This window comes from Sinohyriopsis cumingii, chromosome 8 (assembly GCF_028554795.1).
Source record: "Sinohyriopsis cumingii isolate HCF-2022 chromosome 8, ASM2855479v2, whole genome shotgun sequence".
NCBI classification, from domain to species: domain Eukaryota; kingdom Metazoa; phylum Mollusca; class Bivalvia; order Unionida; family Unionidae; genus Sinohyriopsis; species Sinohyriopsis cumingii.
In genome coordinates this window covers 73,397,601-73,410,100 of record NC_142968.1, presented here as the reverse complement: position 1 = coordinate 73,410,100, position 12,500 = coordinate 73,397,601, and the positions used below count along the sequence as shown (strand labels likewise).

The following is a 12,500-nucleotide window of genomic DNA, read 5'->3' as shown; positions in this document are numbered from 1 at the left end:
TGTTTGATTCGTATTTATTTCGTTCTATATCAAAGGCAAATCCTATATATATATATATATATATATATATATATATATATATATATATATATATATATATATATATATAATCTTCATTCGTATGCGTATATATATATATATATATATATATATATATATATATATATATATATATATACATAAAGAGAGAGAGGAAATTCACGTGTAGATAAAGTTATCATGAGGTCTTCAATTTGAAGTCTTTATTAAACAGTTACGCATTGAGTGATCTATAAATGATTTCAAGCATTAAGCCAAAGTGTTGCTTCATATGGTTTCGTAACATATTAATAGGTTGCAGTACAGTCTGAACAAATTTACCGCAAAACGATAAATAATATTTCTACCACATGCAAATTATGATATTAACATTACCTGCTGAGGTGAGACTGATAACAATAAAATAAATTATTAACATCCTCGAAAGGTGTGACCACATAAAATACAGTTACACAGCAATCACTGTCCTTGTTTAATATTGTATTTTCTCATTATTTTAATAAGCACTTTCTTTAAAATCACGTGAATAAAGCAAGGCAGGAGATTAAAATTTAAACATTAAAGGTGAGTTATATTAGGGAAATTAATAATTCTCAGTCCTGCATTTGTATTGATTGGAGAACATCACTGGGAAGATTGTCAGACCGGTTGGTTGATAAACAGGCCAGTGGAAGTGACAAACTAGCATGACACAATTCAAGTACTGAATGTTATTAACAGTTGATTTATGTCATTATTTTAAATCATCAGATAAATAAGCAACTCCTCTTGGCCGTTTTAATATTCATCCGCCAATCTCTCTCTCTCTCTCTCTCTCTTGTAAGTGTAATTGTTTTCCCGTTTATTGACGAACTTCCTGCACTTTGACTATACTTATAATTCATTAACTCTCTAGTAAACCTGGGTAACAAGAAAATGTTTGTATCGCGGTATTTCCCAACGTACAGAGATACGTACCAAGGTATACCGCAATTATTTTAAAGAACAATAATTCCATTTTCTGGGGATGGTGTCCGACAATTAACTGGAGAAAATATTTTGTTCTGATTTACGGCAAACTGACTGCATATTGATATGCATATTGTTTTGGCAAAATATTAATTATCTTGAGATAAAATAAAAGAAATAGTTTAGCACAAACGAATATTGCAGACACCATACCTCCCAATTAAATGGCCAGTACCTTAACAGTATTTGCTTTTGCTCTATGTATGTCAATTGTTGTATAAGTTGTAATCTAAAAGCCTAAACTAAAGTGGAATGGTTAACCTTACACTTTAATATATACTGTGAAAGACATCGAGCTGACATTAGAGAGACTTTTGATACAAATACATATTGGTACTGAAGTCTACAATTTTTTAGTTACGATATTGATATCTTAAGCAGGGAGCTTTGAGTGGGATGCCAGCACTCGAGCAATACATTCCTCATAGACAGCCAGTAAACATCAAACATTAAACACGTTAATCCACAAACAATACAATATTTAGTACACTTGAGAAATTACAAGTGTTCAGACAATAAGCGCGCTTCTGAAAATCGTCGGATGATTCGCAGTCGTACAAAGTAATATATACGTAATTGAAATGATATGTAAACTTTCACTGCAATGACAACACCCAGACGAGATATATATTAAAGATGGTCAGTAAACATTACACATACTTACTCGATAAACAAGAAAATATTTAGTGGACATGAGAACTTACGTATAGTTCAGACAACAAGCGGGCTCCTGAAAGATTTTCATAAATAAAATTAATAATAATACCTGACACATTTCCGGAATCATCTACTCTGTCGTTGGAAGCAAGAAGAATGACTGTCACTGTAACCACACAAGCGACTACTACAAGGCCTGTAATAGTGGCGACAGCTCCGATGATTATCTTTCTATTTGGAGAAAACAATGGCTTCACTGGAATATTTATCAAGGCATCTTGTGAACCTTGCGTTCCTTGAGATATTTTTTCTTTCTCTAATTCTTTAAAAGAGGATGAGTGAGTCCCATAGCGTATATTTCCAACCTTGTTCTCCATTTCAAATCTTAAAGGTGACACACCCAAGAGTGTTGAAGAATCCTCGGTATTGAATTCGAGGTCATTTATATAAGGGACGATGTCATGGGGTTGGCTAGCCGTTTATCCAATTGTTATCAAGAGACGTATATGTTGTAACTGACACGTGACCAATTTTCCTTCCTTGTTCTTTTGAACTATTATATATGAATACGTTATTCTAATTGATAAACAATTTGGAAACTAATCGATAATATGCTTCGTGTTCACTACTGTATTTGCAACAATATAAAATTTAATATTACTGATACGTACTGTTGGTATTATTTGTTATATGATTATATACATACATACCTAATCATATTTGTACACACATAAACATGCGCTCATGAACATAAACACAGACACATATAACGCCTTTATCCAGCACCATCTTATGTCAAAGTTCGTCTAAGCCAAACTCCATGTTTTAATATCATATTTTTCTCCGCTAGGGGAAATAACCAATCCTTGTATTCCATTAAATTATGTTGAAACAAGCAATAAATAAACACCGAATAAGGAAAAGAGACTTGCCGAGTTTCCTTTTAATGAAAAGTTTATACAACGGGTAGTACATCGCTGATACACTGTACATACTTACATATATTTTATTTATATCATATACAAATACATATATTTGCACTTTGAATGGAGTTATATACGCTCCTGGTAACTGTGTATTAACCGAATGAATGAATTCACATCCATGCGAGTGTACCCGCTACAGATATAGCTCTATGATTTTTCTTGTTCACTATCACATATGCAAACTAATAAGTTGATTGTTTTCTTTTTGAGTTTCTAATTTTATTCACATTTAAATCAATGTAAGACACGCTTGTGATTTAAAAATAAAATGTGTTTTTTATGAAGAAAGTAGTGCACTACAAACACGGTTGGCTCTGGTACACTGAACCTGAATTGTCAGGCATTCACGTATTGGTGTATAGAAAATGTGTGGCATAAAATCTAAACGAAATGACGAACCAGCAAGAGGTAATTAAAATATTTTAATATATTGGCAGTTCATCTAAAACTCATTATTCTATTATTCTGCTTTAATGGAACATTTCTGAAGACTATAAAATTCTCTCTCTCTCTCAATTTTCTTTATACCAACATTTTAAATGCCATATTCTTTTAATTTATATGGTATATATATATATATATATATATATATATATATATATATATATATATATATATATATATATATATATATATATATATATATGCGCACGTGTGTATGTGTATGTGTGTGTGAGTGTATAAACAATGTTAGCTGTGGCTATCGAATGTGAAGAGAGAGCATAGGATAATAGAAAACATCCACCAGATCTATTGAATGACCATCTAAGACACCTTTTTGTTTCTATATGCAACTGTGACGGTTAGATAGAAATGTATGTCTCGTCCAAATTCCATTTTCTTTTAAAAATATCTAATGTATACACCACCAAAATTGAATAAAGAAACCATGAATAGGTCTACATCCAAGAACGTCAAATTGTAAGAAGAAGAAGAAGAAGAAGAAGAAGAACGAGAGAGAGAGAAGAGAGAAAGAGAGACAGACAGACAGACAGAGCACATCATACTAACTTTGATGCAATGTATGAATCATTAGGTGCATGAGCGTGTTCTGTTGAACACAAACGGTGCATTTTTATTTACTCAGAAGAGTAATGTTTTATACAGTACTTGGAATCTCGTGAAACACAGCAACGTCAAGATAAATGTCGATCCTTAATTGAAGGTATTAGTCAAGACCGATGGGACACAATACCCTGGGGACATTTACGAATGTTACGTGCGAAAATGCAGGGCTTCAAATTCGAATCACGAATGATACCGTCGGGAAAAACAAGTTACCACACTCTCAAACGCCAGAGTGCCACCAAATAAAATCATGCAGATCATGGGACACGAATATATTTCATCAATTGTTTTTAGTATCAATATTTCGTTGTTTTTCGTTGGTTACATAACATACCATTTTCTTTAACAAACTAAGTTTTGTTCACTGCTGAAGGGCGCGTTCAGTGTAGTAACATAGTATATATCAATACGGGGTGCTCAGGTTTTATACATAAATTGAACACTTAAAATATTAAATATAACAAGTCATTGTATTGTTTCAGTTCAGTTATTCTTTTAAGATAACAGAACGATTCATATGACTGTTTTAAGTGTATTAAAAAGGTTATTGACTGACTATTGATCTCTTGTGCATGTGGCAAAGGATGCCTGAGCTTGTCATTTATTGCCATCTTGCACCTGATACATTCAAGAATTCCTTTTGGATTCTCAAAAATAGGATATTAGAAACTGTTATAATAGGGCACCGTCTGTCGGAACTAGCTATCGTCACAAAGGAAGCGTTGTTATCTACTCAATGACTTGACACTCGTAGTCAAAATGTGAACGTGACAATAAATACTGCAGTAATAATCACTATACGCAAAATATGATTGATAATATGTAGCTTGACCAAAAAGGATCTATGAGATCCATAATAAGATAAACACTGATTTGTTTTCCTACAGAAATACATTACCTCATATGCATGGCAGCTCTAATTCATATTGATGTGTTCAATACAATGTTTACTTACAATATTGTAGGGCGGTTGGTTTTATTGGAGACCAGTATGTTCGTATATAATGTTTAGTATTGATACACTCTCTACCATTCTAATCATCCATTCCAATCATCCATCCATTCATCCATCCATCCATCCATCCTTCCCAACAGTACTAGCACATGACAAAAGCACTTTAGTAAAAAGACTTCAGGTTAAATTAAAGGCCTCTATACGAGTATAGGATATGGCTTCTTTATTACTGTGACTGTACATCATCCAGTCGTGATATTTCTGCACTCAGAAGAGTTAGGACATGATAGTAGTAGTTTTAGTAATGATCTAATGTTGGGGCAAAAATTAAGCAGATTATCTCAAAATCTATATGCGTCTTCCTTCTCACAAGCAACGAACTTCCAGCATACGAATTACATAATGGGCCTTACAGGAAAAAGCGAATCCCGTAATCTTATTGCAACAATTTCTAGATATCTCTGTAACATTGTCTAAACATGTAATTCTTGATTTTAGTGCAGAACTCTAGCGCTTTCAATCATTAGGTTAAAGAAAATTCGAAGACAATGCAATCGTTAACTCCAGAATCTTTGCTTAGGTTTTTCATACGTGTTGCCTGTTTTCAACGGTCAGCCAGATCGTATCGTATGCTCTAATTGTTTTTTTTATTTCAATGAATAAATATAATTAGTAATAGTATGAATAATGTTTTCTCCAACTGTTCAAAATTATCCGATCCAAAAGAACTTTGATTCCGGTATTGAAGTGCACATAAGTTATTTATGGGAGAGTTCGTTTATAATATTTTCCGATTCCAATTATAATTAAAGTTGATCTACTACATGACATTTTTTTACCATTCTTTTAAAATTTAGTGCCGATCCCAATGGTGAAGGGAGAACAACTAATATATTCCCTTCACAAGAAATATATGAATATGCAAATACATTGGAAGCAGTATATTTGTATATATTCCTTCCTTGCTTCGAATGCAGGTATTAGAGACGTAGTACGTTTTACAATGACCTCTTTGTACTAAATCCCCATAAAGCTCATTATTCTAAATGTATATCGAAAAGTTATATTATATATATCCTTATATCCGAACACTCTAAATTAAACAGAAAACAGAGTATACATGAGTTTGCAATCGCGCTCGAAATAGACCTCTTTGATTTGGAATGTAAATAACATTTTGTTCCATAACGCACAGCATCGCGAGTAATTACCGCTTTTATGGGTCCTGATCTATAGTTTCTTTTCCTATTTCACTAGTGTAGATAGTCTCCAAAACTACATTACAGATCTATGACTGATACACATTCCTTTCTATTTGTAGCCTGTAGATTGATAGGTCTCGTTTATAATTTCACCCGTCAAACTCTAATAATGCAATACAATTTTTTCAGCTACAGAATGTGTGTCACAATGAAAGCATTCCAGCCCGACTTTTACTATCATCTCTCGATATTATTTTGTTTAGTGACGGACTTTCGTCGCTCTGTTTAGTTTTGAAGACAGTACTCCAGGTTTCTGACTGTCTCATTAATAATAGCATATAATATTTATCAAGTTTTCTTTTTTACTTTCTTCCTTTCCTTCCTTCCTTCCTTCTTTCCTTCCTTCTTTCTTTCTTCCTTTCTTTCTTTCTTTCTTTCTTTCTTTCTTTCTTAATTTCTTTATTTATTTATTTATTTATTTCTTAATTCTCCTTCTTCTCTTCTTCATTTTCTCCTTCATATTTTATTACTAGTATTATTATTATTATTATCATTGGCAGTGGCAGTAGTGGTATTAGTAGTAGTAGTAATAGTAGTAGTAGTAGTAGTAGTAGTATAAAAGTAAAACAAATAGTATTTGTAGTTGTTTTTAATATAAGTATGAATGCTATTAGCAGGGGCCCTAAGTGGCCGAGTGGTCTAAAGCGCTCTCCGTTACGGATCACTGCCATCTCACCTCTGTCAGCGTGGGTTCGAGTCTCGGATTCAGCCTATGTGGGTATGTGAGAAAGCTTGCCAGTAGCTTCTCGTGGGTCGGTGGTTCTTTCAGGGATTTTCCCAGGTTCTTCCTCCACCATTAATACTGGCCGCCATGTATAGCCTATCGTGTGCTGAAAAATGGCGTTAAACCCTACAATAACAACAACAACAATGATATTAGCAATACATTTAGTATTATCAACAACATTAGGAGAAACAACATTGTCATGCCTTGAATGCCAGTATCATTAAGGCGAAAAAAAATTGTATCCGGGATATTGGTCGTGAAGATTCATTTAGCCACTTCGTTGTCGTTCGGTTTTTAACGGTCTGTATTAGACTAGAACTGTAACCAAAGTTAAGTTCTATAAGTCTAGCTTTATAACGAGGTTCACGCTGTGAGTCCAGTCCGTACTAGTTAGATGCACTCTTTATTGCTAATTAGGTGCATACACACAGACACACACACACAAATATATATATATATATATATATATATATATATATATATATATATATATATATATATATATATATATATATATATATATATATGCGTGTGTGTGTATGTGTGAGACACAGACAGAGATGGAGGTAGCAGAAACCGAATAAAGAGTTTCCATTAGATCCATTTGTTCCACCATTCGATTTACTAAATTTATAAAGGCACACACATACTTTTGTTTAGTGCTAAATATAAAAAAGAAATGAATAAATTCAAAGAAAGCAACGAAACATAAATTACTCCATTAGCAGTGCACATGGCAAGCACAATGAGGTAGATATATTATTTGTTTGTCCGTGCACGAAATGATTTGTATATCTGTCAATCACGCTTGTGTCATGCCCACCCCCCATCTAACTTTCCGATTGACGACACTCTCATGTTGTTTTTCATTCCTTGACCTGATTCCATTACTGACATATTCGTTTATAAATGCAATATTCACCCAAATTGTGACTTGTGTATCCTATTGTTTAATAAAACTGACAACTTAAGAGATGATTTAATATATCTACTACCGCTGAATCTCTCACCATTAGCAGTTAGAAGCTCTCTTTATTGCTAATTAAGTACATACATACACAGAGTTATATATATATATATATATATATATATATATATATATATATGTGTGTGTGTGTGTGTGTGTGTGTGTGTGTGTGTGTGTGTGTGTGAGAGAGAGAGAGAGAGAGAGAAGAAAGCAAATAAGGAATTTCCATTAGATCCATTTGTTCCGCCATTCAGTTTACAAAATTTATAAAGGCAAAACCATATTTTTTGTTTCGTGCTAAATATAAAAATGACATGAATAAATTCAAAGAAAGCAAGGAAAATAAATAAGGTGCAGTAGCAGTGTTCCTGGCAAGCACAATGGGGTAGGTATATTGTTTGTTTGTCAGTACACGAAACGATTTCTATATCTGACAAGTACACTTGTGTCATGCCCTCCCCTAATCTAGCTTTCCGATTGACGACTCGTATGTTGTTTTTCATTCTCCGACCTGATTCCATTATTGACGTATTTGTTTATACATGCAATATTCACCCAAATTGTGACTTGTGTATCATATTGCTTAATAAAACTGACAACTTAAGAGATAAATTGATATATTTAGTGCCACCGAATCTGTCACCCTCCACTTAATAGAGAAATTTATTAACCTCTCGATTACTGTTATCAACCTTCATGAGCTATCGCCATGAATAAAGAATTCTGACAAGTTTACACTATGTCCTCATAGAAACAACTTTAGTCGAAACATTAAAGCAAATTTGGTAAAATGATATAGAATCAGGAATATATCATTTTACTTTTACATAATTTCTCTATATTAGTTTAAGTTACCTAAACTTGACCTTTATATGGTATTTTATTACAGGTATCAACATTCTAGATAAGTTGTGAACATTTTTATAATAGATTAGAAAAACTGACTGCAAAATGTTGTGCGTGCAAAACAAAATGAGAGAAATTCATTGTTTTTTCCCAAATAATTATTTAATCTGAGCTCTGTTTCAAAAGATCGTATTTCCTATATATTGATTACAATACAATCGTGTCGGTTTTAAATTTGCTAATCACAAAATATGTGTTTCGTTTCATTATATGCTTTTTAACTTGTAAACATGACAAATATATAGATACTATGACGGCATTGTATAATATGAGTACCAAACCGGCAGAATCATATTAAAGTGAATATAAATGAAATTATGGTCTTCAGATATGACATAAGTAAGGAACAAACAGTAGTCCAATTTTAGAGCAGATTGCTATAAATGAAAGGGTCCGTGGGTAGGATACCCACCCAGCAAACATGGGTCTACCGTGTAGTCGCGTCTTTGAGACAGGCACTTAGACCCCATTTCCTCTGCACGTTTTAACCAAACAGGTGTTGAACGTTTAATTAGACCAGCAATAAAATATCAATCATCAATATAATCATCCACAGAGAGTATGACAAATGTTGTTTGAGATTTTATTTTTCACATAAAGAACAATCGCTGATTTATCTTGTGAAATTCAAAAACTATATGTATGCTCCAATCCTCATTATTTTTTCAACCAGATGTATTTACAACAGCTTTGACAATTTTATTAGTTTTAGCCTCAAGACGTATGAGGTTCTTGTATAAGAGCAGCACCGCTCCGCGCCGGCTGCCTAAGTGGTAAGAGCCTCCGCTTCGGTTGCGGGTTCGAACCCCTTCGGGTCATACCAAAGGCTTATAGAAAAAATGATACTAGCAGCTGCTTTGCTTGGCTTTCAGCATTTAGAGGCTAGTGTTACGTCTGGTAGGACTAATGTCAGGATAATGCGATTGGTTGGGACATGATGCCATACGTTCTTCGGCATGATGCCCAATGCAAGAAAGCACAATAAACTGCCACACTGCAGGCATCGTAGCGACATGGCTACAAAATGTTAAAGCTACGTTACAAATGTAAATTACATACACACACACAACCACACACGGGTGCATATAAGAGCAGATTTAACTATTGGTAAACGAAAAAACTCCACGAATTCGAACACGATTTAGATACCAATATCGCTAGCATACTTTGGTACCCCTAACATAAAGTATAAATAAACAATGATAAAGTTGTAGAAACATCAATACCTCTCCTCTGATCTAACCATAGAAAATCATTATTTCTAGGATGTTAACTGGAACTCCGGTTTTATTTAGTTTTAAGAACATTATATATATATATATATATATATATATATATATATATATATATATATATATATATATATATATATATATATAACATACATTAAACATAACATGGCTCTTAAAGTGCTTGTATAAAGCCATTTGATATACCAAGACTATTGGTATATGAAATTGTGATCCGCCCATGGCGCAATAGTATGCATATATTAATATCTTTCATTCTTCAAATGTGTGCTGTCCACTCATTAATCATTAGCGAAGTATGAAAAAAAGATACAAAATCGTAATAATTCGAGTTTTCTAAATGAATTTTAATATGGTGCACAATTCCTTCACAATCGTTTCTGCTTTTCGTTCCCATTCTCTCTCTAGCGTAACGGACAAAATACGCAGATATCTGGAGTGAGAGAGATATAGAATTTGGGCTGGATGAATGTGTGTTTGTGTGGCTTTTTTAAAATATTTTTAACGTAGCTTTAACAATTTTTCAGTCATATCGCTACGATGTCTGCAGTGTGGCAGTTTATAGTGATGTCTAGCACTGGGCATCGTGCCGCAGACATGTAACATAATGTCCAACCCAATCACATTTTCCTGACACAAGGCTGACAAGTCCTAACACTAGCCTCTTAACGGCGAGCGCCCAGCGATGCAGCTGCTAGTACCATTATTTATAAATCTTTGGTATGACTCGGCCGGGGATCGAACCCGCGACCTCCCGCATCTGAGGCGGACGCTCTAACCGCTTGGATACCGCATCGGTGGGCTGGATGAATACCTAAAAATTGAACTTATACGAAGTAACTTACATCAATATGGTCCGTAGTAACAGTTTGTGTGCACTTTCCTTGGGGTTTATCTGTGTGTTGGTTCAAGTCTCGGGCTCGGCAAACACGGGGATGTGAGAAAGCTGGCCAGTAGCTTCCTGTAGGTCGATGGTTCTGTCCGCGATTTTTTCCGGTTTCTCCTCCACCATATATTCTGGCCGCCATATATAGCGCATCGTTTCCTGATAAACCCATAACAACAAGGTGTTTGAAAATCACGTTGCTCTTGTAGATGTGTGCAATAATAACAAACGGGAAAGTAGTTTTCGTTACTGTCTTTGCACAATATACGTAATTGTGGTGAACATAATTCTACGCACTCCAGTTGTACTTCAAAGGTACAATAATAGCTCGACTCTGTGTTCTAGAACAACAAAACAGAATGCTCGCATCCCAGTATAATTTACTCTCTTTCTCAATATATTGTGAAGTTTCTTTTGGAACTCTTTAACTGCGTTTAGCTTTGTTGAACGTAATCGATGTTGATGTTCTGGTACAATTAATGGCTCTGATTATATATCAAATTTATTTATTTATTTATTTATTTATTTATTTATTTATTTATTTGTCTATTTATTTGTTTGCTTATTTAGATTCACTGCTACGAGTAGTAAATGTAACAGTAGGTGTATCTCAAGTGATATTAGTTATATCATCATCACCAACAGTGTCATTAAAATCATTGTTTTGTTCACAATATTATTCATTAGAAATATTTTCATTCTTTATAATGTTCATATTATTTGCTACAACATATTCTTGTTAGTTCGATTTTAACCATATTCAAAATAATATCGCTATACCCTTAAAAAAGTTATAGAGTTGTCACACTTCCCAAATGATAACTTAAAAGCAATCACTAGTTATTCATAATTTGCTTTATAACTATGTTGATGTCAGAGTTAAATAAATATATAACAGCCTAAGGGATGGTGAATTTAAAAAAGCATGTGTGTTAAACGTAAATGTGGACGAATATGGAGAAGATTTATCTCAGTTTTGTTGATCATTAAATAAAATAAAACAGTTATTATCTCAAACAGTCGATTAGTACAAATTATAGAAATACAATATTAAAACTTAAAGAGACAAAGAAAACAATGAATTTTAATTAGGTGCTTTACGGCACAGAAACGCAAGCAGATTATGTGGTGCCAAGTAATTGGAGTAAAGAGCCCTGCTCCATAACACAATATGGATGCTAACCCTTGCCGACCCTGTCTTATAATACGAACCAGCGCCATTTCGCTAGCCAATGAGCCACAGTGCCGATTTAAATAAAAAAACAAGTGAAAGAATATAATCATGGAACAGAAAAATGCTACTGGGATCCTGTGGAACGAGAGTTTAAATTGTTCATGGTATTACACTGATGAGTTATGTTGCTTGCAGTCTAAACTGGACTTAGAAACAAAAATGTGTCTTTATTATACAAATAAAAATGTGTCTTTATTATACAAATAAAAATGTGTCTTTATTATACAAATAAAAATGTGTCTTTATTATACTAATAAATTTTCGTCAATTGTGTTAAGAGAAACTATGCATTCATCCGACAGGTATGCATGTGCCATGCCCTGTACCGACCGTGGTTACCTTTTTCACGTAATAAAGTTATGGTATTGTTTATTAACTTTCTAACCTAATTTTAGTCATTACTCATTCATTTATAAATCAAAATCTGTCGTTTTTATGAGTTGACCTCATGGTATTATGGAATTTACACTTATCCTGCCCTAAATCTAGATTTTACTGCTTACCTCCCCGTTGTTTTATTGACCTTCTTAAGATTTCACCAGTTATAAATAATCA

General features: G+C 33.5%; 1 protein-coding gene across 1 annotated transcript in view; it reads right to left on the bottom strand.

Moving 5' to 3' along the window:
* The window catches only part of LOC149793807 (cartilage intermediate layer protein 1-like), a 14,240-nt gene extending 12,151 nt beyond the window's left edge, over nucleotides 1-2,089 (bottom strand). Inside the window, exon 1 of the mRNA XM_089966465.1 lies at nucleotides 1,814-2,089. Coding sequence (XP_089822591.1) covers nucleotides 1,814-2,081 — 268 coding nt within the window. The 5' untranslated portion in view covers nucleotides 2,082-2,089. The remainder of the gene's footprint in view (nucleotides 1-1,813) is intronic.
* Nucleotides 2,090-12,500: the final 10,411 nt, after the last annotated feature.